Source organism: Leptosomus discolor, chromosome Z (genome assembly GCF_034619465.1).
Source record: "Leptosomus discolor isolate bLepDis1 chromosome Z, bLepDis1.hap2, whole genome shotgun sequence".
Classification (NCBI taxonomy): domain Eukaryota; kingdom Metazoa; phylum Chordata; class Aves; order Leptosomiformes; family Leptosomidae; genus Leptosomus; species Leptosomus discolor.
Window position 1 is genome coordinate 4,858,097 of NC_141419.1, and position 25,759 is coordinate 4,883,855.

The following is a 25,759-nucleotide window of genomic DNA, read 5'->3' on the forward strand; positions in this document are numbered from 1 at the left end:
ATGGGAACCCGAACCTTCTTCCACCACAGAGAGGAGGAGGAAAAGGAGGAGAGGCAACAGAGCTTGCAGATGACCTCCACAACTAGAAAGAAAAAGTTCAAAACCAGGTAAGTCACAGAGTTAGGGACAGGCTGAGTAAATCAGGTCCAGACACTTCCTACACTCGGCACTGAGCATTCACAGATTTGTTGAATTTTGAGTTTATAAAATTGCGGAACCTTGTCTGGATTCTTTTACACGCACCTGCCTCTGGAAGTGAGGAAGAAGAGACGTTCAGCCTTTCAGAGCTGTCGATAGCAGCTGCCCTTGCCTTGACCTCCGAAATACCACAGTAAGTCAGAAACCATTATAACCCAAATAGAACCATTATATGCAGCATCGCCTTCATATATAGGGGTCACAGTTTCCCCACTCCTTTCATTGGAAGCAGGTTCTATCAAGAGGTTCTTCCTTGAAAAACGCCAGACCTCAACTAAAATGCAGGAAACGGAATTATAGGGCCTTGGTGCCTGTGATAATGAGTAATATTGCCCTGCTCACAAGCAAGGGCTTAAGGGAAATCGGATTTCATAGGAATAAATGGAAAACAGAGTCAGATTAATAAATTAATTGTTAACAGATGGAATTCCCCCTCTTTCCTAGAATATCTTGTCAATGATCCTGCTGTCCATCCTTCTGTGATGGCTGAAAAACCTAAGTAGTTAGCAACATCCCTCCTCCCTTTAATCCTTTCCCAGTTCCCTGCCCGGGATTAAAAGTAGTCAAATAGTGGGTCCCTTGTTTGTGCCATTAAAGTATTCTCTCTCATGGTAGTACTAATGGTTCCTATGAGGCATAATTGCCTGACATTCATACCCATGCTGCATGCAAGCTGATGTTTGTGTCCTTAACACTTACTCTGATTTAGCCAAAAGTACGTGCTATAAACAATAATAAAAAAGACCAAAACAAAATAAAAAGCATTATCCTAACTTCTGTTGGCTTTTATCATCCTGTGTTCCAGGGATTACAAGCTAAGAAGAGAAGCTGCCATCCTAGAGCTAGAACAGAGGGGGCAGAAGAGAATTTGGTTTGGGAATGACATGGAAAAGTTGGAAAACGAGGTTATTCGGAACTGCAGACTGCTGCGTGTGAGAGCTGACAGGAAGGCTCTTCGGAGGAAGGTCAGATCAGACATCTATATTGGTAGCAGAAATGCCAACAGGATTAAAATTGCCAAGACTAACTAGCATTCTAGAGAGGACACTAAACCTCATCAGGTGTTAGGACAACCTCAAAACCATCAGAAATAAGGACAAGGCCTTACACTCCTGCCACCAAAGCATTATCACACATGTCCCTTTTGTAAAAGAATTTGTGCCATTAGAACATAATCCCTTTCTATTGCCTTCATTTAGTCTCTCCTTGTCATAGGCTGTAGAAAAGGCACGTGTGGAGAAGGAATACATTGAGCTGCGTTCGGGGCGATCACCTATGTTCTGGATCCCCCTCAGAGCCCATGCAGTCTGGGAGAGGATGGACGTGAAGCTGGCTTGTACAGTCCTGGCTTCCCCACCGCCGCAGGTCACTTGGTATGTCAGCCCACAGCAATGACTCCTGCTGCCCCTGTGGCGAACAGTCTGTGTGCGTGCCAGGAAGCAACCAGAGAAGTAACATCTGTGTCCTGCTAGAAAGAAGGAAGGGAGAGCGTCAGAAATCACAGAAAACACTTTCAATTCTCCATTTCCACTGTTAGGACCAGTAAAGACATTAAGTATTCAGTGGGCCACGGAGGCAGCGGACAGTCCTAAGGGGCTCCTTCTGGGGTAGGACTGACATCCCTGCAGATTTCCCCGCTTCTCCTGGTGCTGTCCTCTGTCCTGCAGGCAAACTCTGCCAACACTGAATCACCTCATGCACCCATCCAGGCTTGGCTACCTTGGACACAATGCAAGTTTTAGCATTAAACTGCTTTCGCTTCTACAGTTTGTAAAACACGAACCAACTCTTTCATTTACTCAGCTTTGCGTATTTACCAAGCCACAGGAGAGGAAGCGTTATGTACTGGGCCTGACGGCAGCGTTTACCATTAATAACACAGGGACGGAAATAAATGAAAGATCACCTCAAAAAACCAATTTTTAAAGTGTACTTTGATCAGTTTGTTAAAGTGATTGACCATTCCTCCCGTGACAGGTTTCTAGTATGCAAACATTTGGATTACTAATGGCTTTGTAGGCAGCTAACACCACTACTGTCAGAGCTCCTGATGTCCTGTGTCCTTCCAGAACAACCTCTTTGAATTATTCAAAGAGCAAAGAGAATACGAACCTCCCACAGATCCCCAGGGAACACAAAGAAGCAAGAGACATCTGCTCGAACTCCCTCACACAACCTGCAAGGCAGGGAGTGTAAACTGAGGAGGAAGCAGCAAGCCCTCGCTAAGCTGTCTGTAGGCAGCCTGCAAGCAGCCCTAGGGCAGGAGCACACGCAGGACCATGGGAGGGGACCTAGGTTAGCTGCAAGGCTACTTTGGGTTGATGTGGGAGACCTGGAAAAGAGGGAATTGTGTCTACTCCTCTTTTCTGTTGTGCCTCTGTTGTGTTTGACATGATTAATTTTAAATAAAGTGTTAATTTTACCAGTAAATGTCTCTGTCCTTCCCTAAGCAGCATGTTTCCTTTGTGTTCAACTAGGTATAAAAATGGAGTCCGTATTGATCCTCGCCTAGCCCCAGCAGGAAAATACAAGATAAAAAACAAGTTTGGGATGCTGACCCTGCACATTAGCAGGTAATGTCTGTGCTCTTGTCTGAGTTGTTTTTTCACCTGAATAAGACCTGCCCTCCTGAAACTCACAGTCCATGTATGCTAAAGAAAAAAAGGTAATTCTTCCCAGACTCTGACCCTGCTTGACTTTAGTGTGTTGTGTCTGAGCTAAACCTTTGCCATTAGGAAGCAATCTCAACAGCAGTTCATGAGGTTTAAAAAATATTTAAAAAAAAAATAAGAGTCTTACTTATTTTCACTCCTCTTTTTGGGCATGGCCAAAATTTTCTCATTCAGGGCAAGGCCATGCACATTAAGAGCACTTCACAAGCAGACATACCAATGTGATTTAGGATGGATCAATGTAATCTGAATTACATCAGTTCAACTCTGTGAATTATACATGTGATAAAGATACATCCCTATCTTCAGTGGAACCAAGTGTTCCACAGGTCTTTTGTTTGTTCATTACTTGAAATGTTTTGCTTCTGGGTATCAAGAGAACAAATACCACTAAGTATGAGAAATCCTTTGTCATCAAAACGGAAAGCAGCTTCTTGAGGAAAAGCAAGTATCTACTTCTAACTTCTGAGATTGAAGTGGAACCCCTTTGAATTTGTCCTGTGAAGTATGAACAGTAGCTGAAAGCTAAAGAGGGGAAATGTTGGGGTTTTTTTCCAGATGCTCCATGGAAGATTCTGCTGAATATAGTGTGGAAGTTAAGAATCAATACGGCGAGGCTTATTCATTTGCCACAGTGCTTGTCAGGAGTAAGTAGAAAATGTTCCTTTGGTTTTAAAATTTAAAATTCTTTAGATTCTTCAGAATATTTTCAATGCTATAGGAACATACAAGCACGCTAGAAAAACAGAGAGAAAGAAGTGAGCACTCTGTTAATAGGAGAGGAGAATTTCTCTCAGTTATTAGTGGAGAAAGCACAACTGGCTGAAATAATCCTTAGCTACCACTAACTAATATGTATATGCCTGATACAGTGGCTTCTCTTTCTCAGGCACTTCTGGACTCCAGCAAAATCTTTCAGATTCCATACGGACACAGCTGTCTTTCCGTTGTGCTAAAATTGTACTAAATTTAGGTACTTATTTCTTCTGGACTGATACGAAACAGACATACAGTTAAATACATAACAGGCTTGGAAGGAGTCTGCCGCACTTCTAACGATAAGCAAGAAACTGGTTAACAACTACCGTGGCTTTCAAAGGGATCTCAGCACAATATTGCATAGAATACCATATTTCTCTCAAATCAGTAACTACCAAGAGCAAACACAAGACTTTCTTCTTTGATCTGTGCTGTTCCTAAAATAACTGGTGTGGATGCTGTCGATATACATTCTGCACAAGCCAAATCCAGACATATGGTGAGGGAAGTAAACGACCAGTACTTAAAAAGGGAAATGATATCAAGCTTTAAGAAATATGCAGTGCAGTCTCATAGGATGGTAGTTTAGCTGCTCACATTTCATATGTATATATATACACATATATATAAAAAAATAACAATTTTGACATAAAAAGCCTGATCAGAATAGACCTACAGAACAAATGGTAATATATGAATAGGAAGGGAACGGGTTTGCATTGGACATCTCACTGGTCATGAAGAGATGGTTTTCGTCAACTGATTGAATTGCAAAGCCAGCTTGAACTATTTTTTCAAACAGAAGGGCTCTTCTTTGGTTTAGATAGTATATTTATGTTAGTGTTTTAATACATTCTTGGCTCTGTCGTGGGTTATGCTATTATCATACTTATTCTTTGCATGCCGTATTTTGATCACATCTGAATACTGTTCGAGGATACATATGCGAACGGAAGAATGTGACTCCAGAATTGCAATAGAAGTGTATTGTTTATGATATCCTTCAGATCCTTTAATTAAACAGTGTCAAAATTCAGCTTATCTGGAAACAGGCAGCACACATTTACCAGTTCTAAAGGGACATGTATAATAGCCCAGAAAACCTTCATTTGCAAGCCTTCTCAGATTCCTAAATTCCCCTTACCCTAATGCAGAAATACAGAAGAAATTACCAGGTGTGCAGTGCTTCTCTTCTATAAAGGCTCTTATAGTATGTCCAGAACTCAGGAACTGGGCCTTTGCCATAAAGCAGAAGCAGCTGTCTGAAAAAAAAAAAATCCATGGCAATAATCACATAGTCCTCCCAATTCCTGTCCAAATCTTTAGGATCAGAGCAGGATGATGGTGAGGGCTGTGGTCTACCACAGCAAACCTCGGATGGGACTGCTCTCTTCACCTCTAAGTGCCTGATTAAACTGTCCTTCATCAGGCCAGATCAGCCTTTCAAACAGCTTGCAAACATTGCTCCTTGTGATTGCGGGTGAGAGGCCCACACTATTCCTTCTCCCATGACCCTGTCTAATGCCATCCCAGTAACATGATTCTTCCTTTTGCTATTTGCATTTAACATTCTGAAAATAGAGACTACACCAAGGCCTTAATCCTGCCTCCACTGGAAACATTCCTCATCCCCCAGGCAGGCTGATGGCATCTCTTCTCCTGGCCCCACGCTGTCTGGCATGCCCTTGATGCCAGGGGAAGGTCTCCGGGATCTGTGGTTCCTACAGCAGAAGTTCACTTCCCCTAAAGACATCACTGAGGGTCTCACAAGACCTGGGATGGGGCTGTGCTTTACCTCTTGTGCTTTCTATTTCTTTCCTCTTCAGTTGTTAACACTCAGTCCTCATCTTTTGCTTATGAACGAGCTCTGCTACTGCCAAGATTCACCCGTCGAAAAAACTGTGTTAAGTGCATCAGTTCTTTGATTTCAGCTCCAAATCATTGCATTTTGTGCTGTGATGCCAGTTCTCACAGGCTAGATCAGGTGAAGCAGGCCAGCATTCACCTATGATGCCTCCAGAGAACCCACAAAGTGATTTGGTAGGGGACACACTTCCCTCAGTTCCAGGAACTACCTCAGTGTCTCAGGACAGATATCCTCTCTTTTGGTTAAAGCTTGAAGTCCCAGTCACTGGGAGTCTTCACGAATCCCGCATCATCCTCTGGGAATGCTGTTTAAAGTCAGGTGTTTGGCCAAATTCCACTTTCAGTAATGTTTATGACACCAATCCTTTTGTCTTCCCTTTTCCGTGCTGTATGTGGCAATGAGTAGCTGTCATCCTCTGTCTCCAAACGGGGACATAATTGAAGCATTTCAATTAAGGGTTGTCACACTGCTTCTAGTTTGGACAGGACCATATTGGTATACACTTGTATGACAAAAGTTGTAGTTCCCTGTATGCGTGCTTTTAGTCAGCGTAACTTTCCTAGTGCAGCTTAAAAAGAGAGAAGTCAAACTCAAAAACCAAAACCCTTAGCTAAGAGTAACTGTGCGCATGAGCATTTAAAGCAGTTTTACTCATACTACTATAGTTATATGAACCTTTTCCTATGCAGACACATCCTCAGTTGTTTGTGAAGGTTATCAGCTGCCAAATGAATTGATATTTTACCACATAATGACACTCTGAAGATTCACATTAAGAGCTGGTTTGAGGGAAAAACATAGTTTGCCAAGCATCATTGTATGTTTTTGAGGGGGAGATAAACACTGAGATCTACTAAATGTATTTTCTTCTTGTCTTATAGAATATTACGGAAAGGAGTCAGGATTTGATTCAGAAATATACAGAAGTGAGTAAATTATAGTTGTTATTATTATTTCATGTTTATAACCTGAAGCAATTCGATTCTTTTTTCCTGAGCTATAGCTTTTCCTATTAGCCTGACTGCAGGTGAAAAGCACAAGGCTCAGGTACCACTCTAAACATACGATAATAAAAACACCGTAAGGAGGAAGGCTCTGGGAAGACTCTTTATCATGCTGACTTTTACTCTTATTTCATAGGATCCCTTATGGCCAGAGAGGCAGATTTTGCTTTTCCACTGAAACCCTTATTTTCAAGAGAAAAGGAGCCTTTCACCCTCTCCTGTTACTTTTCCTCTGATTTACTTGAACACCAACGAGACATTACCTGGTTCAGAGATGGTTTGTATGCAACAGCTAAGTTTACATACATATACCTATATGAATATGCCGTTTGAATTCATCGTTGTGATCTAATGCTCACAGCAGAGAATCAGAGTTCAGGAGTCTTGAGCTGCTCTCAGCTCTTCTCAAGCTGCAGACGTTATTATTTAGTCTGTATGTTTTACTCATTTGTAAAAGGATGGTACCACTAAAATGTTTTGGCAGTAATGACATTTCTGCTCATAGGAACAGTTTAAGAGCCTTAGTTCTATACAGTGAAAGCACCAAGCGTTTGAAAACACAGTGGTTCTCTAGTGAAAAATACTTGTGGATGTTCTTTGTTGTTCTGCTGGCAATAGAGGATTTCGATCTTCGCCAAACTGGTAACCTTTCTGTGCTGTTATGTTTTGGAAAGCAGAAGCATCCCAGTAAGACTGCTCTTGCCATTCCAGGACTTCTGTGAAAATAGCAGGACCTACTGAGCTTTAGCGATTTGAGGAGAATTAGGGTAGGGTTTGTATCTCAGATCTGATAAATATAATGTGAACAAAACGCACGGTACGCGCCATTCCATTTTCTTGGTTTTGGGCACCACTCAGGCAAAAGATCCTGCATGCTGAGCAGTAACGTAGCCTCAGTTAGAGCTGGCATGATATTTGGCAGACTTCAGAGCATCCAGTTACCTGATATGAAGAGTACCTTTTACTCACTAATTCATCTGAAGCTGCACTTTACTACTCTTTTTCTCTTGGACTGCAAGCTCTTCAGGACAAGGACCATGGTTTTTTGCTCTGCATTTGCATACAAAGGGAACAGAGAGGCCTAGCAACAAAGTAGGATCAGAGTCCATGGCAATAACTTGGAGACACAATAATAATATCAGGAGTGTCTTACAGATCCCTCACCTTGCTCTGTCGTTTTTTTTCTGCATTTGGAAACATGCCAGTCCTGACTCAACCAGTTCAGGTGGAGTTCCTTTACCCCTTCTCATGCTTCACAGGCAAGTTGCTGCAGAACTCTGAACGTCGGGAACTGAAGTACCAAGACCGGGAGGCGTCTGTGACGGTGTCATGTGCTTACAAAGAAGATGAGGGATTCTACACTATCCGCATCCCCTCACTGGATGGATATAAAGAGCAGACCGCTTATGTGTTTGTTAGAGGTACAAGCGGGATTCTATCCTACCTGGAACAAAAGCTCCTTTCCTAAGACCTTGCCATAAAGGAATTCACAACCTCATACACGAGAAAATATCTCGTAATTTTGTGCACAGATACAATCATCAAAATGCCCAAATCTTATTTTCAGTAATGATTTGGGTATTAGAAAATATGCCTTGTATTACTGGGACGTAGGCCTTTAGAGACTTAAAATTTAGCTACTGAATTAAAATTTTGGTACACAGAAGCAAAAAACCTAATCACCGTCACTTGGTGTTTCTATAGATGCTGCTGCAGAAACAGCTGGTGCTCCTGGATCCCCACTCAATGTGAAATGCCATGATGTAAATAAAGACTGCCTGATTCTTTCTTGGGTAGCGCCCAGTGATAATGGAAGAAGTCCCATTCTGGGATACTACATTGAAAGGTGTGTATATTAATCATCTTAGAGCAAAAAAAGGTCATGATCATGTTGTGGAACAACCACAGAGGAACTCCATGGGCTCTGTTCCATTTCAGGTGCATTGCTGGGTCAGAGGATTGGGTCCCATGCAATGACAAGCCTGTGAAAACCTGCAGATACCCTGTCTTGGGCCTTGCTGAAGGACAGACATACCAGTTCCGAGTAAAGGCTGTCAATAAAGAGGGCATCAGTCATCCTTCAAAAACCAGTGATCCAGTCACAACATATGACCCCAGCAAGGACAAGAGAGTGACAGGTTTGTACTAAAACCAGGAAGATTTGCTCCCTAAGTACAACCTGAGGCTGCAGGTATAACTGAACACGGCTTGTCCAGATTCTCCTCATTCTCATATATATCACTGCAACACTCTGCTGTGCTGAGCCTCTGCTGAACACACCTTAGTACAATTCTGAACAGAAAAAGATAAAAATGACAGTTACGACATTTCATTGTGTGTGTAATGAAATGTATATGATTATGCACATAACAAAATTACACAGTCCTGGACTCTGTCTTTCTTGACGAGCCCCAAGCATCATCTCTTAGTGGATAACATTGCCCTGTTTGTCATTACAGTTATTCCATACGACGAAGGCAGGATGATAGAAATTCTCAAGGATGACCTGGAAGGTAAGCTCAAATTTATACTGAGCCATTCTCTCAGAGAGGAATGACTGTTCTACAACATTGAGATCTGTAATAACATGGCCCTGTTGGTTTGCCTCTGTGTCCCCAAAGGGTTTTTCTCCTCCTTTATATTGAAGAATCTTACTTTATAGTGGGAAAACATAATCCATTGTAGAAGAACTTTTTTTTCCTTCCACGTTATAACTAAAGCATAGCCTATTCTGACTTCCCATAGGACATATTAAGATTCCCTTGCCACCCACCAATGTTCATGCAAGTGAGGTCAGAGAAGATTACGTGGCTTTGGCCTGGGACGAACCAGATCCAAGAGGCAGAGAGCCACTGAATTATTATGTGGAAAAGGTAAGAAAATAATATCACATAGAAAGGAAATTGCAGAACAGAATCATTTATTTCTCAGATGGTCTATAGCACAGGCAAGGCTATTCACTGTGTCGATAACTGGAGAACTTACAGCCTCAAAAATGGTTTGCTCTCCAGCTCCACAGTTTACCTGAGCTATGATCCTGACTCTGGACACCAACTCAAGTACTAATAATTAACAATGAATAAACATGTAAGTTTTACACCACTGAACAGTAGCAGCGTTTTAACAGGAAGACTGTTCCTGCTCTATGGGCTCTTAAGGCGGGAAAAGCTGTGAAGAACTGCACAATAGTTCACTTTCCTCTTCCCCACTAATCATTTTGCCCGTTAATTAGTATCTTCTACCCATCTCCTTTCATACATACTCATTTCCCACCTCCTGTACCATTTCTACTGCAAGTAGAAGTTGCCAAGGAAGAAAAGTTTGAGTATATCAACATGAAACACATCATTTATGGTTTTGTTTTGGGTTTTGTTTGTTGGGTTATTTTTTTTAAACTACTTTCCTGTAAAGATCAGCTTTGTCATTGCTCAGGACAGTTTAAAGCTTGAGTTACAACATAAGTAGTAAATAATCACCTTTTTCATTACAGTCGATTGTAGGCAGCAACTCCTGGCAAATGGTTAATCTGGGTATGCCAGTTAATTCCCCAAGATTTGCACTCTTTGATCTTGTTAAAGGAAAATCATACTGTTTCCGTGTGCGATCCGTTAACAAGTATGGAATCAGCGAGCCATCCCTGCCCAGTGAGCCTGTAACTGCTGGAGCAAAACTGGGTAATTATTTCATTAATATGCTCTACACTAATGATATGGAAAAGGAGATGTACTACAAAAGCAACGTGTGGGTTCCCCTGCCCCCTCTTTCCTTTAAACTTCATGGTATATGATTACACAGCAGTTGCTTTGATACCAGGAAATCTCTTAAAGCCTTAAATCCTTGTTTAATTACTTTGCAGTTGGTCAGCACAGTGTAAATCTGACCGAGCAATGATGGAGGAATTACATTTAATAAAATAAGAAACAGTTGAAGCCTGTGTTTAATCCAACTATGCTTCCAGCACTGTGTAAGAGAGAGGTTACACGGACCATTGTTGCAAGGTCTGACAGCAGCCTGTTTCTGGGGGCTTTAGCCAGAACAGCAGTCTTTGCAGGGCTGCTTTGTTTTGTTTTCTTCCCAGACTGAGCTGACAACAGCAAGAGATGCAAAGGCTCATGTTCATGTTTCCCTTATGCAGAGAGATAAGCACTCACGCTTTTTATTTTTTCCTATTCTCCCACACTAAAGCTGCCCTAGTCCTCATCATACTGTCCTTTTCTCTGAAGAGTGAAGCAGGCCCCATTTCATAGTGGAGTTAATGAGAGTTATATACAAGTCTTGCCTCTCCTCTACTTCAGAGAAGGTTAAGCAGGTGTAACTGCAGAAATCAATGGGCTGCAAGGGAGAGGAATATGAGATATGGCAAACCCAAACATAAAAATGTAGGCTGTAGACTGGGACAATGTCTGTGGTATCTTGCTCTAATTTGAAAATGGTGCTCTGGAAAAGGTGAATAGATCAAACAGACCAATTCATGATTTTTGTTTAAATTTATAAATTTTAAAACCCCCTATTTTTCTCTGTGTTTTTTTTATTTTTTTAGCTACTCTGCCTCCACCATCTCAGGTTTTAGCTTTCAGAGACACCAAGACATCTGTCGTTTTGCAGTGGGATAAGTTAAAGGATGGTCTGGAGCCTCTTGGCTACTACATATACTGTCGGGAGACTGGAACAGAAGAATGGCAAACTGTCAATAATAAGCCCGTGACATGCAATGAGTGAGTTCAGCTATTCTACTCCATTGAGAGAAGACAGGGTGCCAACTTGGATTCTTCTGTTTATGGCTGGAGTCCTATTTCAGATAAAAAAGGAACTTCTTTCACTGCACACACAGGCTTGCACGCACACAAACACCATGTCCTCTTTTGGAATTAAGTATTGCTCAAAGTTTCGCTTTTACATCCAAAGCCAGCCTGACAGCAAAGTCTGTGCATATCTTCATAGACCCTGCATCTGCAGAAGGTAGACAGAGCTTGTGACACCAGCAGAACCACATTCCATTTTTTTGCTTGCTTTCCAGTAGAGTACGTTGGTGTCACTCACACATAGGATTCAGAATATCTCTCTAGCTGTGGGGGTCACGTGTCAAGCAGAAAAAGTCCATTAAAAGTCCTATTTATGCTACCGACTCTGCCAGCCAGCAGTGTGCTATCTCTCTCTGATCTCTACTTACTGTCTGATTTATTGGTAGCCATTTTATGTGACACAGTGCACTTGAATTTGTAATAGCAAATAATGATTTTGTAAGTAACAATGCCTTATTAAAATGCATTGCTGTCTGTTCAAAAGACTGTTAACCTGTACCTTGAACAGTTAAACACAAGTATATTAATTTGCTCTCCTAGATTTACTGTTCCTGGGCTGCAGCCTGGAAAAGAATATGTCTTTTGTGTGAAATCTGTCAGTGAGGCAGGACTAAGTGAAAGCTCACCAGAAACAGATCCTATCGTTGTAAGGCCAGCTATTGGTGAGTAGTAACATACACATGCACATACACACGAAAATAAAATCCCTCAAAAACATATCTATTGTGCATAGCTATTATTACATGTAACGTAATAATGTTGGGCAGATAAGCAAGGCAAAGCAACAGGGAACTGATTTTCTTGTACCCTGCAGCTTCTGTCATCATTTATCCTTGTCAAGGGTGGACAGAGTTAATTAGCATTTTGACTTAGCAGTGTGTTACATTTTCAGTATTAATTTGGCATTGGTGCAGGTGACCATTTTAAGTGCTCAATTATGCTGGCGTTTTGAAATCAGCATCGTGAATTTCACCAGGGCAATTACAAAATCCTACCAACCACTTTAGCCACTATCTAACCTTCCACCTTTTCCACTTATTAACCCACTGCTTCCATCTTTTCCATCAGACAAACCATAAAGCAACACACAACGAACATCCTGAGACATACCCGTGACTTTTGCTGTGACTTCCAAATAAGAAACTGGTCATTTGCAAACAATTTTACACCACAAAAGTGGTATTAGGGGGCCTTATCACAAATAGAATCACACCTGGTATGAGCACACAGAGATTTCCTGAGCCCAGTTCATCCCATACCTGCACCTCTTTCCCAATCCCTAGATCCCAAACCTGCATTGAACAGCACTCCATTTTCTCTCTCCTTTTGCTGCGCAGCTTGTCCATCAGCACCGCACGGGTTTGTTCTTCTAAACTGTGGGAAGGCTGACATGACCATCGGCTGGAAACCCCCAAAGCGCAAGGGAGGAACAAAGATTCTGGGTTATTTCCTAGATCAGCACGATACATCTGAACTAGATTGGCATGAAGTCAATATTCAGCCAATTCCTCAACGAGTTTACACGGTATTCATTTCAGATATAATACTGTCCTTCTTTAAGCATAGGGGGAAACGTAGCTGTAACAAAGGTTGAGCTGTTTTTCCTCTGCTTCCTCAAGACTAGAACTCTCTTCCTACCCTTACAAGACTACAACCACGAAGGGCTGTACTAACAATCCGTTTGCACTTCTGAACCCACAGGTCAGGAACCTTCAGGAAGGTCACCTGTACGAATTCCGTGCCTGTGCAATGAACATGGCTGGTGTTGGGGAACTATCTGAACCCAGTGACATTTTCAAATGTCAGGAATGGACAATGCCAGAACCAGGTATCTCTCATGTAAAAACAACAGCCCCAAAAATATTACCAGGTATACTAGCTATTTCCTCACTCTTCTGTGAATCCAAGGGACTTCTGAAAACTATAGATTGGTATAAGGGTGGCTCCCAGTGCAGAAAAGCACACTAGAGAAGCTCTGATTCAGACACAGGATATTATTTCTGCATTACAGAAACAGCACCCAGGTATTTTTAATAATATTGTTTCTAGAGAATGAAGAATCTGGATCTAATACCTTCATGACTTTGTATGTTACACCAAAGCAAATAACATTAAACCAGCTGATGGATGCTTTTTTCTAGACCCTACCTCTGCAGTTAAATAGCATAGAAAGCATCTCCTGTGGACCCACTACTCACTTGTTTTCTCAAAACTCTCTGCTTTCTGATTTCAAACTCAAACAAAGCGCACGCTGCTGCACTTTTCAAGGTGACTGTTTGACAGCCTACCCTTCTTTGAACAGGCCCTCCTTACGATGTGAAGTGCACTGAAGTAAGAGACTCATCCCTGAAGCTACACTGGGAAGCACCACTGTACATAGGAGCAGGTCCAGTTACGGGGTATTATGTAGACATGTGTGAAGAGGGGTCAGAGGAATGGAAACAAATAAATAAGCAGTCCATAGCCACCACCCATATGAAGGTCTGTATATGCACTCAGTGTCCAAGTGTTGCTTCTCATTCAGTCTTACATTAATTCCTGTCATTGTTTCCCACAGGTTTCAGACCTGGAGACAGGGAAATGCTATATTTTCCGAGTAAGAGCACTGAACAAGGCTGGAATTGGACCCCCTTCACTCCCCTCAGATCCTGTGGTGGCTAAAACCAAACCTGGTATGAAACAAAAAGTTACGAGATTGTGTGAGTCTGTAAACACTATGCAGCTTCCAGCAAATAACTGCTTTACGAAACACCAACTACATGTTTCATAGCAAGACAGGACCTCAGCCAATATAAAGATTAGCAAATCAAACTGCCAAATGAATTTACTCTAGCTGTACACTCTGGCCTTTTTTTTAAACTTTGAGTTAGATGTCCAGAAGCTAAGCCCTGATCTGTTTTGGTAAGGAATGTTTGTGTCCTTTTTTCTCATACAGGCACGAATGAAATTGAACTTGGGGTCGATGAAGAGGGTTTCATTTATATGGCTTTTGAAGCTCCTGAAAAGAATGATTCCTCTGAATTTATCTGGTCAAAGGACTATGAAGGACCACCAGACGCTGACAGAGTTCGGACTGAAGAGAAAGGCAATAAGTGAGTACATAATGCACACTGAGAAAATGAATTGTGGACTGTTGAATTAAGAACACATTAAACACAGAGAAAAACATGAAGCCAAATGTTTCCCTCTCCTTCCAATATTCAGCTAAAAATCATATACACTATTGAACTGCGAATCTCTGTCCCCGATTCTCAGCTGCAGCGTCCACGAAATGGGGCATTCAATGCAATCTTCAGGTCACAAAAGGGAAGCATCAGCCATCATATTGCTAATGTTTTTGCCTTGCTCCTCAGTGACATATATAAATGACAATGAGTAATGTATTTAATGTTCCGGGTGTATCAGACGTATTGCATTCTGTTAATGAAGGCATAATTTTTGAGGAAAATATAATTTTTATTATTTTTATTTCTAAGATCTAAGCTTATGCTGAAAGACCCATCAGAAAAGGATCTGGGTATATATTCAGTGGAGGTCACGGATGTAGATGATGATATCTCTGCCAGCTGCACTTTAACACAAGAAGGTAAAAACTAAGAATTGACAAGAACAAAAATCTAATGTGGCATAATTTTCTAATATTAAATGTTTAGAGGAAAGTTTCTTGTAGAGGAATAGAAAGTGATTTACGTCACTTAATGATAGTGGCATCACTAGAAAGATGTTTCCCATTCCCTGAAGGCTCAAGGGCAGTTTCTTTTACAGTTCCCTGAGAAAAGATTCCGTGTCCTGGAAGGTCATTTTTCCATTACAGTTCAGATTTCACACTCAGCTACACTATCACAGCGATTTAAAACTTCCTTAACATGTTTCTTGCACAGATACAAACAATATTTTATTCAGACATAACTAAGGATTATCTTCACAACCTTTTTTAGTCCTCCCCGCTACCAAATGTTTTGTACTTATCTTCTTCTTCTTCACATAAATAAAGCTCATTAACAAATTAAATTAATTTGTTTTGGTCTAGTTGTACGCATCTAAATGACATGTTATTCTTTGCATTTCAGACCTGGACAAGTTATTGAAACGTAGCCATGAAATCAGGAACCCATGTAAGTCGAAGCAGTAACAAGCTAGTACTGTGTGTACAGACTCTGAACGGGGAACCCTGGCTACCCAGGCTGAGCCAAGTTCTGTGGTTTGCCTATGAAATCCTCTCCGTGGTTCTCTTTGTTTTCCAGTGATCAAGCTGATATCTGGGTGGAATATTGATGTTCTGGAGAAAGGAGAAGTGCGGCTGTGGTTGGAGGTTGAAAAGCTGTCACCCAATGCAGAGCTGCATTTAATCTTCAATGACAAGGAGCTTACAAGTACTCCAGTATGCTTTGCTCTGGTTTGGTTTGGTTTGAATTCTGCCTTACTTTCCTCCTGCTGAACAGGGAGATAGAGAAAATGGGTACAGTCCCAGTTTTCTCAATTCCCATCAGATATTTTGATGCGTGCTTTTGGAAGACTCTAGGGCTTGGTTTTCCACTGGGCATAAACCGAAAGCCAAACCGCTCCTCAAGCTGTCCAGTCCTAGTATCAAGCAAGGCTGCAGCACTGACGCTGTTCAAGACAGTGTAACACTGCCCAGTGCTACGGCCAGCGAAACCTTCAGTGGCAACACTCAGCGAACATCCCCTCCTGATCCAGCTTCCCTGGTAGCCCCCCGCCCCATTCCGAGAGCCTGCCTCTAACAATCTTGCTGCAGCAGAGACTTCCCTTTAATCAGGGAATTTTCTGACAACAAACCTCAGCCACGTGTAATTCATCTGAGAGTATAAACGCGCCTGCGCAGCACAGACAGCTTTGTCTTGGATGAACAAACTCGATTCATTTCAGTGGATGCTAAAGAAATGCCATCTCTCACAATGAGACAGGGCATTTTTCTTCTGCTTTACCAAGCAAAGCTGCAGGCTTTCCACCCTGTCTCGTTGAACTGAATACGGATACATTTCATGAATTCTAAGAGCAGGTGAAAGTGATTTATTTCTCAGTCTGAGGCACTGGAAATAACACCAGCATCGTGTGTTACAGTGCACTCCAACCTTCTGATACATTTTAAAAAATGTCCTAGCCTCTTCCTTGTCTTCCCATATCAAGTTAATATTATAACATTTAAAAAGTATTTGGAATGACAGGAGCAAAGGGGAGAACAGTTGAGAATATAAATCATTTGCCTGTCAGTTAAATGCAGTGTAGCAATGCCAAGATAACAAAAAGAACAGATACAACAAAAGGACAGGCCTAGGTCAAAGAATTTCAGAGCTGTCATTGCGCTGTTGGGGGTTTTTAAAGCAATGTGTGGCAAATTTATTGAAGGCCTTGTCTATTCTAAGGACTGTCTTTTCTACACTGGAGAACTGACAGGGTTATGCACAATTACAAAGTACTTGTCAAGATAATATTTGCTTAGAGCAAACCAGGTGGTAAGGCATCGTGGTGATATTTATGTTTAAGCGTCTGACAGGTTTCAGGGCGTATGTATAAAGGGTTCGGTAGTGCTTGCATGATGTCAAGGGGGTGGCAACATTACTCATCATTGCCCAAATATGCAATTACATGCCACAGATGTGTAATTAAGTGCAACACTTCCATTATACTAAAAATCATACAGATTTCTGGTAAGCTGAAAAGTCTGCAACAAGAAAGAATGTATTGTGTTATGTAGTTTTAACAGGAACTTTCCCCCAGAGAAAAGATCTGCTGTAAGCAATTCTACTACACCTATGTGCATAAACAAGCAATAGATGAATCCCAGAATATAGAATATCAGAGTGCATTGGCTTCATTACTCCTGTAAAATGAGGGCAGTATACAGGGATATATAGAGAAAAGGACTGTAATGTCTGAGTGTTGTAGAAGAGCTATGCCAGGATCTGACCTTGGAACAGTTCTGCTGTGGGAAAACTATTCAGTTTATCGTATTTCCTTTGTTTTACACAGACACATAAAATAAACTTTGTCAAAGGAAAAGGTCTCATAGAACTGATAATCCAGAATTTCTGTGATGACGATAAAGGGATGTACACAGCCCAGCTGCAAGATGGAAAAGCTAAAAATCAATTCACCCTAGTTCTTGTGGATGAATGTAAGTAGAAATTCAGGATCAAATATAGACTGCCACGCTCAGTGGAAAGTTTTCTGGGCACCTAAGGCCCCAAAGTATTTCCAACAGTTATAACAGCACACTGGGAATGGGGAGAACAAATACTTATTTCAGCACACATTTAAAGTCCAGGAATCATGTAAGAAATCATCTGAACTTCTCCTTAACATAAATTGAAGCTTTTGGTCTTCTAAATAGGGTCCCTGATGATAAAAATGGTCCGCTAAAGCAAAATATCCAGTGGAATGCTTAGTTATTTTTTTCAAATGTTTTACATATTATCTTGCCATGGCAAACTGTGTCTTGGCAGTAAACTGTAAAATGGGTTATCACATGTACTCATTTATCTCAGGATGGGATCAGGTTGGAAATTCACTGTATTTAACAGCTGGTTAATTGCATTAAACTGAACACAATAAAGAAACCAGTGTCAACTGTACTTGAGGACAAGTCCAAGCAACAAAGCAAGCTGAACATGAACCATAAGGGGTCCTTGTATATGCTAACATAGAGAGCCTATTTTAATTAACTAAAAATAGAAAAGTAACAAGATTCTCATACAAGTACTTCCCCATTGAGTGTCTATCTCTGTTTTCAGTTCTTGCAAACAGTTTACTTTCAAGTGACCTTCTAAAGCTTCCAAACTTTTTGAACGGAAAGTGTCTATAAAATGTCAAGTCTACTTGACTCCCGTTACAACCAGTGGAGAGAAAGACGCAGATTCAGTGATTCAGCACATCCTATAAAACAAGTTTGATAAATTGTGCTCTAGAAGTGCCTATTTTTCTTTACTGACAATGAAGGAAGTAGAGATAACTAAATATCCCTGCTTTAATGATAACACTTTCATGATCAGAAATTTCTAAAGTGTTACACTGAGAAACAGTGGGAGGTTTGTTGACTTTGACCGTTGTTGTTCTCATAGGTTTTGCTAAAGTTGCAGAGGAGGCTGATGCAAAACGGAGAGAATGGAAGAAAAAGCAGGGTAAGATAAGCTGAAAGTTAACGACTTGCCACAACTATGCCAACAGGATGGCAAAACCCGAGCAAAGCTATTTCGCTGAGTGCTCTAAATACTTTTATTTATCATATTTTTATAAGTGTAGTATTTGGCGGATTAACACACTAGGATTCATGATTCCTTAAGATACATTGCCCTGCTCTTAAAAATCAAAATGTTTATTTAGATAGTTTTAGCCATGCTAGCCAAAATCCTCGGTATAGATCTTCTGCATCAATGCTGTAACACTGAACATTTCCGAATTCTGAAAACGGTCCAATCTGAATACATACCATGTAATTAAGGTCCACTCATTTTCCTTGTAGAAAACAGAATTCTCTAGATAAGTTTAAAAAGAACCATGCATTCCACTTTCATTTTATCCCCCATCTTACATTCACGAATAAGGAAGTTTATGAAACAGTTTCAAAAAAAAAAAAAACTATAGTTGGAAAGGTGATCCCCTTCTAGCAGGGATAAAAACATTCACTTAGTAACAACTGTGATATCACACTAGACTACGGGTCCAGCCTCCTGTCTTCAGAGATGCTCAGTATAGGATGAACGTGTATATAAAGTAATCTGACCCCCAGTTTACCCTCCCAGAGTCAGGAAGAAAATCAGAAGTATATGTATATATATCGCAATTCACTGGGAAATAGCTATCAACTCCTACACTGACTTGATGCAAAGTAGAGTCATAAAGGACTGGTTAGGCAGCATCATGAACTACATTTTCAGACAGGATTCCTCAACAAAGATACGTTACCTAAGGACATGACAAAACCAGCAATAATGAGATGCTCTGAACTCTGGTGCGGATCGCAGGCAAAGCTCAGTAGCGTGAAGCACTCCCTACAGCCCGCACTGAGGGGATTCACCTCTAGATGGAGGCATTTCTGTAGATAACACTTGAGAGCTCCAGAAACGCATTGCCAAAGGTATTCATTTTCTTTTACAGGTCCACATTTTATAGAGAACTTGAAATGGAAGGTTACTGAGAACTGTGAAGTACTCCTTACCTGCAAGGTACATACAGCTGTGTGATGCAACTGCCCGGTCTGAATTCCTTTAGCATTACATTTTCGATGTGGATTTTAAGGGAAGGGTATGAACAGTGCTCATCCAAATGCTCATCTGCATACCAATGAAAGTTAAGAGATACTATATCTGGGACAGAAATTTTAACAAAGAAGGAAGTTTCTAAGGTTCTGCAGCAATCCTCTAATGCAAGTGATGTTCCACATTAGAAGGACATCGAGGCATTCAGAAATACAATGCATTTGGGACCCTGACTTCTAAATGTTGACTTCAAACAGGCAACAAACCTGAGAAAGGACACCAGCTTCCAATGGTTCTTCAACAAGAAAGCACGAGCAGGTGGGGCGTTCGATCCGCAGACTGGGATAGGAACTCTTCGTATTAAAGAGGTGACAAACATGAAGCAACTCAGAGGCTTTGGCAATCACATGAAAATGCAAAAAATATTAATTTATCTAATTAATATTCCACGTGTGGTTTGGGTCGTGCCCACTAAATGAAAGAAACTGAACAAACACTGAGAAAAGCACAAAAGAAGAAACAATTTAACACTATAGTCAGATAGAGCTGAGTAAGAAATGAGATGTTTTTAACATCTCATTTGATTGAGTTTTAACATCTCATTTGATTGAAGTTTGACCTGTCCTGAGTGGCTAAAAAGGAAAGTGTGGGCTTTTCAGGTTTTCTGATCAGGACTGGTTGCCTATTCTGGAAATGAACTTTAGTAACAACAAAAAAAAAAAGTTACTGAGCTCATTACAGAAGTGAACTGCATGAAATTTTATGGCTTGACCTATAGAGAAGGCCAGACAAGCTGATGTTATGTCCCTTCTAATCTTAACTCTGCCTCAGAAAAGACGCAGCTGAACACAGGGAGCTTGATGGTGCAGTCAGAGTTTCAGTGCAATCTCTGTGTGGCTAATTTGAATCTTGTTTGGGTTTGATTTTTCATCTTAATTTCAAACAGTCAAATCACCTATAGAAAACAAGTAGATAAATGTAGGTGACCGGGAATCTTTGCTCACACAGGTCTGAGGACCAGCAGGAGCACGGCAGGCTGGAAGTCAAGAGCATTGGCAAAGCAACACATGAAAAATTTATGGAGCAGTGGGCATTATCACCACTGAGTCCCAGATGTACCTGTACCTTACACCACTAAGGGCACGCAGTGGTACAGGGTGACTGGGGGCAAAAGCTGCGATACCGACCCCCCATAACCAACAACATGTCAGTTCACAAAGAAGCAGGGCCCGCTCTAACCTTCCAGAGGAGACTCAGGGGCCAATTGCCTTTTTTGCCCTCCTTTCTGATCCATCCATCCAAATTCACTGGGAAGAAGAAAATCTCAGCTTTTTCCCCTTTTCCAAATCCTGCCCTATTTCAATGATACAGGAAATTTCTGTTGGGGGGGTGCATGTGTTTGGTTTTGGCTTTTGGGTTTATTTCTAATAAATATAACACGTGTCCATACATATTTGCTAGATAACCAAAGCAGATGAGGGCCAATACAAAGCAGTTGTTTCAGATGACCGAGGAGAGGACTACACCCAACTTGATCTCACCAAAGGAGGTAAGAGAACTCTGTATCAGGCAATAATACACATTTGCACTCCTGCCTGGGATTAATTTTGGATTTAAAAGCAAATTTCATAACTTTCTACCATATTGTTAATTATCATAGTACCTACATGATTTTACAGGGATTAAAACCTGCACAAAAAGTTATTGCTCAAATTTAAATGGTTTCTTGATCTACCATAGCATACATATATATATATATACGCTGGTCATTTTAAAAATCATAAGTATTTCATGTGAGATTGGAGTCATAAAATGCACTATGTAAAACAGTCTTTTATTCTACAAGAGTTATACAGAGCCCAACAAACAGAATAAAATCTCCTTTGTATCTGATCTCGGCTGGTTTTTTCGCATCTGTCCATACTGTACTTCATTTGATAATCCACAGACAACTTTTCACTCCTGGAAGTTCAGCCAGTCCTCCAAAGCATCAGGAGAACAAACTTCCATTTCCCCCTGTATCCCCCACCAGTGAAAAAAAAAAAATCTAGGCTGAATTCCAATGACAGAATAGTTGTTAAAGACAACATCAAGTGGAAAAACAATTACACGTTACTGCCAATTCCTGCTTCACTTTTCAGTGTTCTGAATATGCTCTGGAAATTGAAAAATAAATATGCAGTTCTGACATTCTAATCTCATTTACATATAAAGTCATTTATCAAGCTATGACCACATTACAAATTCTGTCAAGTTTTGTTAGTTAAAAGCTCAGTAATGTTTCAGTCACTTCAACTCAGCATCAATCAGAAGATTCTGCTTCCCAAGATTAAATCCTACCCTGACATCTGGAATCTATCATTTAAACATGATACATAAATCTGCTTTCTGTGAGGCAGTCTGTTGCACACGTTGAGGGCTAAGGAAGAGAAGCATCTAAATTTAGTAGGAAATGCCCAGCATCTAAAAATAAATGAGTCAGTGGAAAAAACTCCATTCCGGGTAAGCTTTGCAAGAGAAAAAGGCAACAAATAACTACTAGATATAACACATTCTAAACATAATCGAATGAAGCTGGTAGATCAGACATGATTTGCTAAATATTGTATTTATAGACACTTAAATCTTTATGTCTTTGCAGCCTTTGAAGACCTTCTCAAGGAGCTGTGCAGGATCAGTGGTACGGCATTTTCTCATCGGCTGACACAGTAACAATGGAAGGGGAGAGAGGCGGGGGTGCCACAACCAGAGCAAACTGCTCGGGAGCTGTCCCTGGGTTTGGGTCAAGTACATACCACCCATTTACTATTCCTTAGTGTTAGAAGCACCTTCAAGGTCAAGGAGGATGGTCAGTAAATAAACCCAGGGACATAAAACCGTCTGCACTTACAAATTAATTCTGTGACCTTTACATGCCGGCAGCCTGCTCCTTGTCACATCACTTGCTATGTGAATTTGGCCAAGTTGTACTGTTTCTGTCTATGAGTTGTGTCTTCCAGACCCAAGTCTCTAGAAGAGACGCTGACGTTTTTCTACTAGCTGCTAAAAAGATCCAGGGTCCTCAAGAGGTAGAATGCCATCCTCCTTTCAGCTAGCCACATTCTCCAGAGAGAAATGTTAACAGGCTGCTTGGGATTTTGTTTGCGTAACGTGTAAAATTGTGCATTCCTGAATGTCCTCCTCACTTTCAGTCTTTCAATTATACCATTAGCTCTTTCTGCTACACCTCTGAAAATTCAGCCTACTGAAGAAGGTATCAAAATCTACACAGACGTGAAGTACTACACAGACTACATGAAAACAACTTGGTATCACAAGTAAGTTTCCAGAAGATATTTGCAAGGCTTCTGGAGTACTGTTGCTTGTAACTGTTACCAAAATCAAAAGTGTTGGGCCTGAGCCCACAACTTTTTAAGGCAATGGTAGATTTGTCTGAATAAGAGCACAATTCACTCTGCATCCTGGGATGTCTGGGATGCCTGGGAATTCCAAAATAAGCAGTCACTTTTATCTTAGCACTGCAGAAATATTTGTAAGTGATAATCTTTACTAGAATAATAATGATGATGATGCGTTTAAGGTACTGCTCAGTTACAGCCACTGTGGTTACAGACAGGAAGAGAATCTGTTTTTTCAAATTCTTCATTTCTACTACTTTTTACTTCCCTAAACCACGCTATCACCCCGCTCTGAATAACAAATATTCCCAAACATTATAAAATTATTTCCAAACACGAGCTAATTTAGCCTTATAATGTCTTCATAAAATAGAGAAATGGTGCTTTATTAGATACCACCTACACACGGATATAAGGAGGCCAATTTTTAACAACATTTAAGGGCTAAACGCTTACAAATACTCAACATCTAAATGCTATTTAATCTCCTAAATGAGAACCAAGAGGTCTTTTGTAGAGTTTGTAGAGCTTTGGCAAACTGCCTAAAAGCACAGCTAGATTCCCCATGAGATTTTCAGAAGTGACTGAGTACATAACTCCCCATGAAATTAACAGTGAGGTTCCGACTCCCACTCTCTTATTCTAACCAGTACGGGTCTAAAAAAAATTAGCACTCTAATTTATACAGCTCTACTAAGTACTGTTGAAATGGTATCATTTGTTTTCTTAGGGAGAAACAACTGGAAAGCCGTGACAGACTGAAAGCTGGGAGCACAATGAATCAGATCTGGCTTCACATACTGAACCCAACAGATGCAGATAAGGGAAAATACACCCTGGAGTTATTTGATGGGAACAGCTCTCACAAACTGTCAACTGACTTGTCTGGACAAGGTAAGCTGAGTCAAACAATACCGTCATAGGAATGAGATATACCTGAGCTGCTTTCCAAGATGTCTTCAAATCATGGGCAGTGATTCCTTTCTCCTTTATGTGAGCTGGAGCCGCAGTTCCATGACAGCACGCTATGAAATTGGGTTCAGAAGGACAGCGAAGTGCCCACAGGAGACAGAGGAAACACAAGGAGAGGAGAAGTGGGCAGCAGAAAGGACTGAAGCCTTTAGGGAGCCTTGCTGCCATAGCATAAGGCACTCGGGGGAAAGGATGAGTGGGAGGGCAGCTGATCCTGGGATGTGTCCAAAACCTCCATAGGCCAACAGAGCTTACAGGTGGCATCTCGGGAAAGAGAATGTGACTTCAGGTTTATAAAGACTTTTCCAGACTGTTCAAAGTTGGGGGTTTTTTTTCATCCTCTGGACTTCTGTTTCAAAAGGGAGTACTAGATCCCACTTATTTCAGTAGTATATAAATAGAATCATGTTCCCTTAAGGCAGATATGGATACAATCTGGATGACAAGTATATATATCTTTGTGCACAAATACCTGTAATCCCAGCACTGATGCTTTATGTTAAATCTACTAAGTCAAACTAAATAAACGGCAACTTTCCCTAAAACCTTTTCATTTCTTGCAGCCTTTGAAGACGCCCTGGCTGAGCACAGAAGGCTAAAGTAAGTTCCTGCCTAAATATTTTCACAGCTAAATCTGTTTGAAGTGTCATATTCTGTATTGAGAATACAATGCCTAATAAATAAAACCACTATAATTTTCTCTCTCTCGCTTTCAGGGAAGCAGCAATAGCAGAAAAGCGTAAGTAAATTAATTTCCTTCCTTCTGCAAAACAATGCCAAGTGGCACACTGATAAGTAAAACTAAAAGGTCGTATTTGTTCATTCCCAGGTCGTGCCAGAGTTGTTCAAGGTCTGCCAGATGTTGCCACCATCATGGAGGACAAGGTAATATTGAGTAACTGTTCATATACTTGGCTCTTGCACAGGCATAGAAGAATAACTGATGGGGAGAAAACTACTTGCTTTCCCCTCCTGTATGTTCCCAGGAGCTTTTCTGAGCTACTGCAGTTGCCCTCCACAATACTTGTATCAGCCCCCTGTAGTGCCGATGGTGCTTCCAAACACGCACGTGCTTCTGCACACTCAGTGCTCTGTGCACAGGACCTCTTCCGTGCAGGTTTCAGATGTTACCGCTTCCTAGGTCTGTTTCACAGTCAGATCCTTTCTGTTGTCTTCCCATTTCATAGGATTAGACTAAGACCTTTAAGTGCTGCATCTGATTTTCCCATCACATCAACTTGCTGTTTACATTTTTGAGTCACATTCCCCTTTACTGGTACACGGGCAGAATAGAAATCCTGTGAAGTAACTGCAAATTCACCATGTGCCTATTTAAGTGTCACTTTACAGTGTAAGAAAGCTCTAAAAAGGCAGTAGCACAAATATCAGTCAGGCCCAGTGAATTCCGTCAGGTTAATCCTGATTATACTGGAAGATACCCGGAAAAGAAGTGGACATCTCACCTGTTGAAAAATCTAAAATAATTTATTTTTATTTTTCTTAATTTCTCATCAGCTCAATTTCCCTGCTCATTTATATCTTCATAATCTACTTTTGCTGTTTTACAATAGACCCTGTGTTTGACTTGCTGTATATCTGGAGATCCTTACCCAGAAATCACTTGGTTCAAAAATGAGAAGGCTATCGTCTTTAAAGATCGTTACAAAATGGATGTGAAGGGGACAGTTGTCACAATTACCATAGAGAAAGTCTGCAATGAAGACACAGGAAAATACAGCATCTATGTCAAGAATAAGTATGGTTCTGAAACGGGGCAGGTTACTATCAGTGTCTATAAGCACGGGGAGATACCAATAGGAACGGAAAAAGAGGAAGTCCCGGGTGGGATTATAACGAAAAAGCCTAAATGA

The 25,759-nt window shown here is 40.9% G+C and overlaps 1 protein-coding gene across 1 annotated transcript; it reads left to right on the plus strand.

The window, feature by feature from the left end:
• Nucleotides 1-25,759, plus strand: MYOM3 (myomesin 3). Its single transcript, XM_086479355.1, has 36 exons — nucleotides 1-107; nucleotides 257-331; nucleotides 998-1,163; nucleotides 1,414-1,571; nucleotides 2,676-2,771; nucleotides 3,429-3,517; nucleotides 6,378-6,422; nucleotides 6,637-6,777; nucleotides 7,760-7,921; nucleotides 8,205-8,346; nucleotides 8,439-8,638; nucleotides 8,960-9,013; nucleotides 9,246-9,373; nucleotides 9,991-10,174; nucleotides 11,041-11,215; nucleotides 11,843-11,964; nucleotides 12,640-12,827; nucleotides 13,004-13,130; nucleotides 13,605-13,783; nucleotides 13,860-13,974; nucleotides 14,238-14,394; nucleotides 14,779-14,888; nucleotides 15,373-15,417; nucleotides 15,547-15,683; nucleotides 17,294-17,438; nucleotides 18,382-18,441; nucleotides 19,418-19,485; nucleotides 19,776-19,886; nucleotides 20,980-21,067; nucleotides 22,160-22,198; nucleotides 22,730-22,835; nucleotides 23,647-23,810; nucleotides 24,452-24,488; nucleotides 24,605-24,627; nucleotides 24,718-24,773; nucleotides 25,460-25,759. The coding sequence occupies exons 1-36, from the start codon at nucleotides 1-3 to the stop codon at nucleotides 25,757-25,759; spliced, it is 4,299 nt and encodes a 1,432-aa protein (XP_086335481.1).

Bases quoted from the DNA above. Each gene is read 5' to 3' on its own strand.
- MYOM3 (XM_086479355.1), top strand. From the start codon at position 1: ATGGGAACCCGAACCTTCTTCCACCACAGAGAGGAGGAGGAAAAGGAG. The intron at 9,014-9,245 runs GTAAGCTCAAAT...GACTTCCCATAG, and splicing joins TCTCAAGGATGACCTGGAAG to GACATATTAAGATTCCCTTG. The intron at 18,442-19,417 runs GTAAGATAAGCT...TTTCTTTTACAG, and splicing joins AGAATGGAAGAAAAAGCAGG to GTCCACATTTTATAGAGAAC.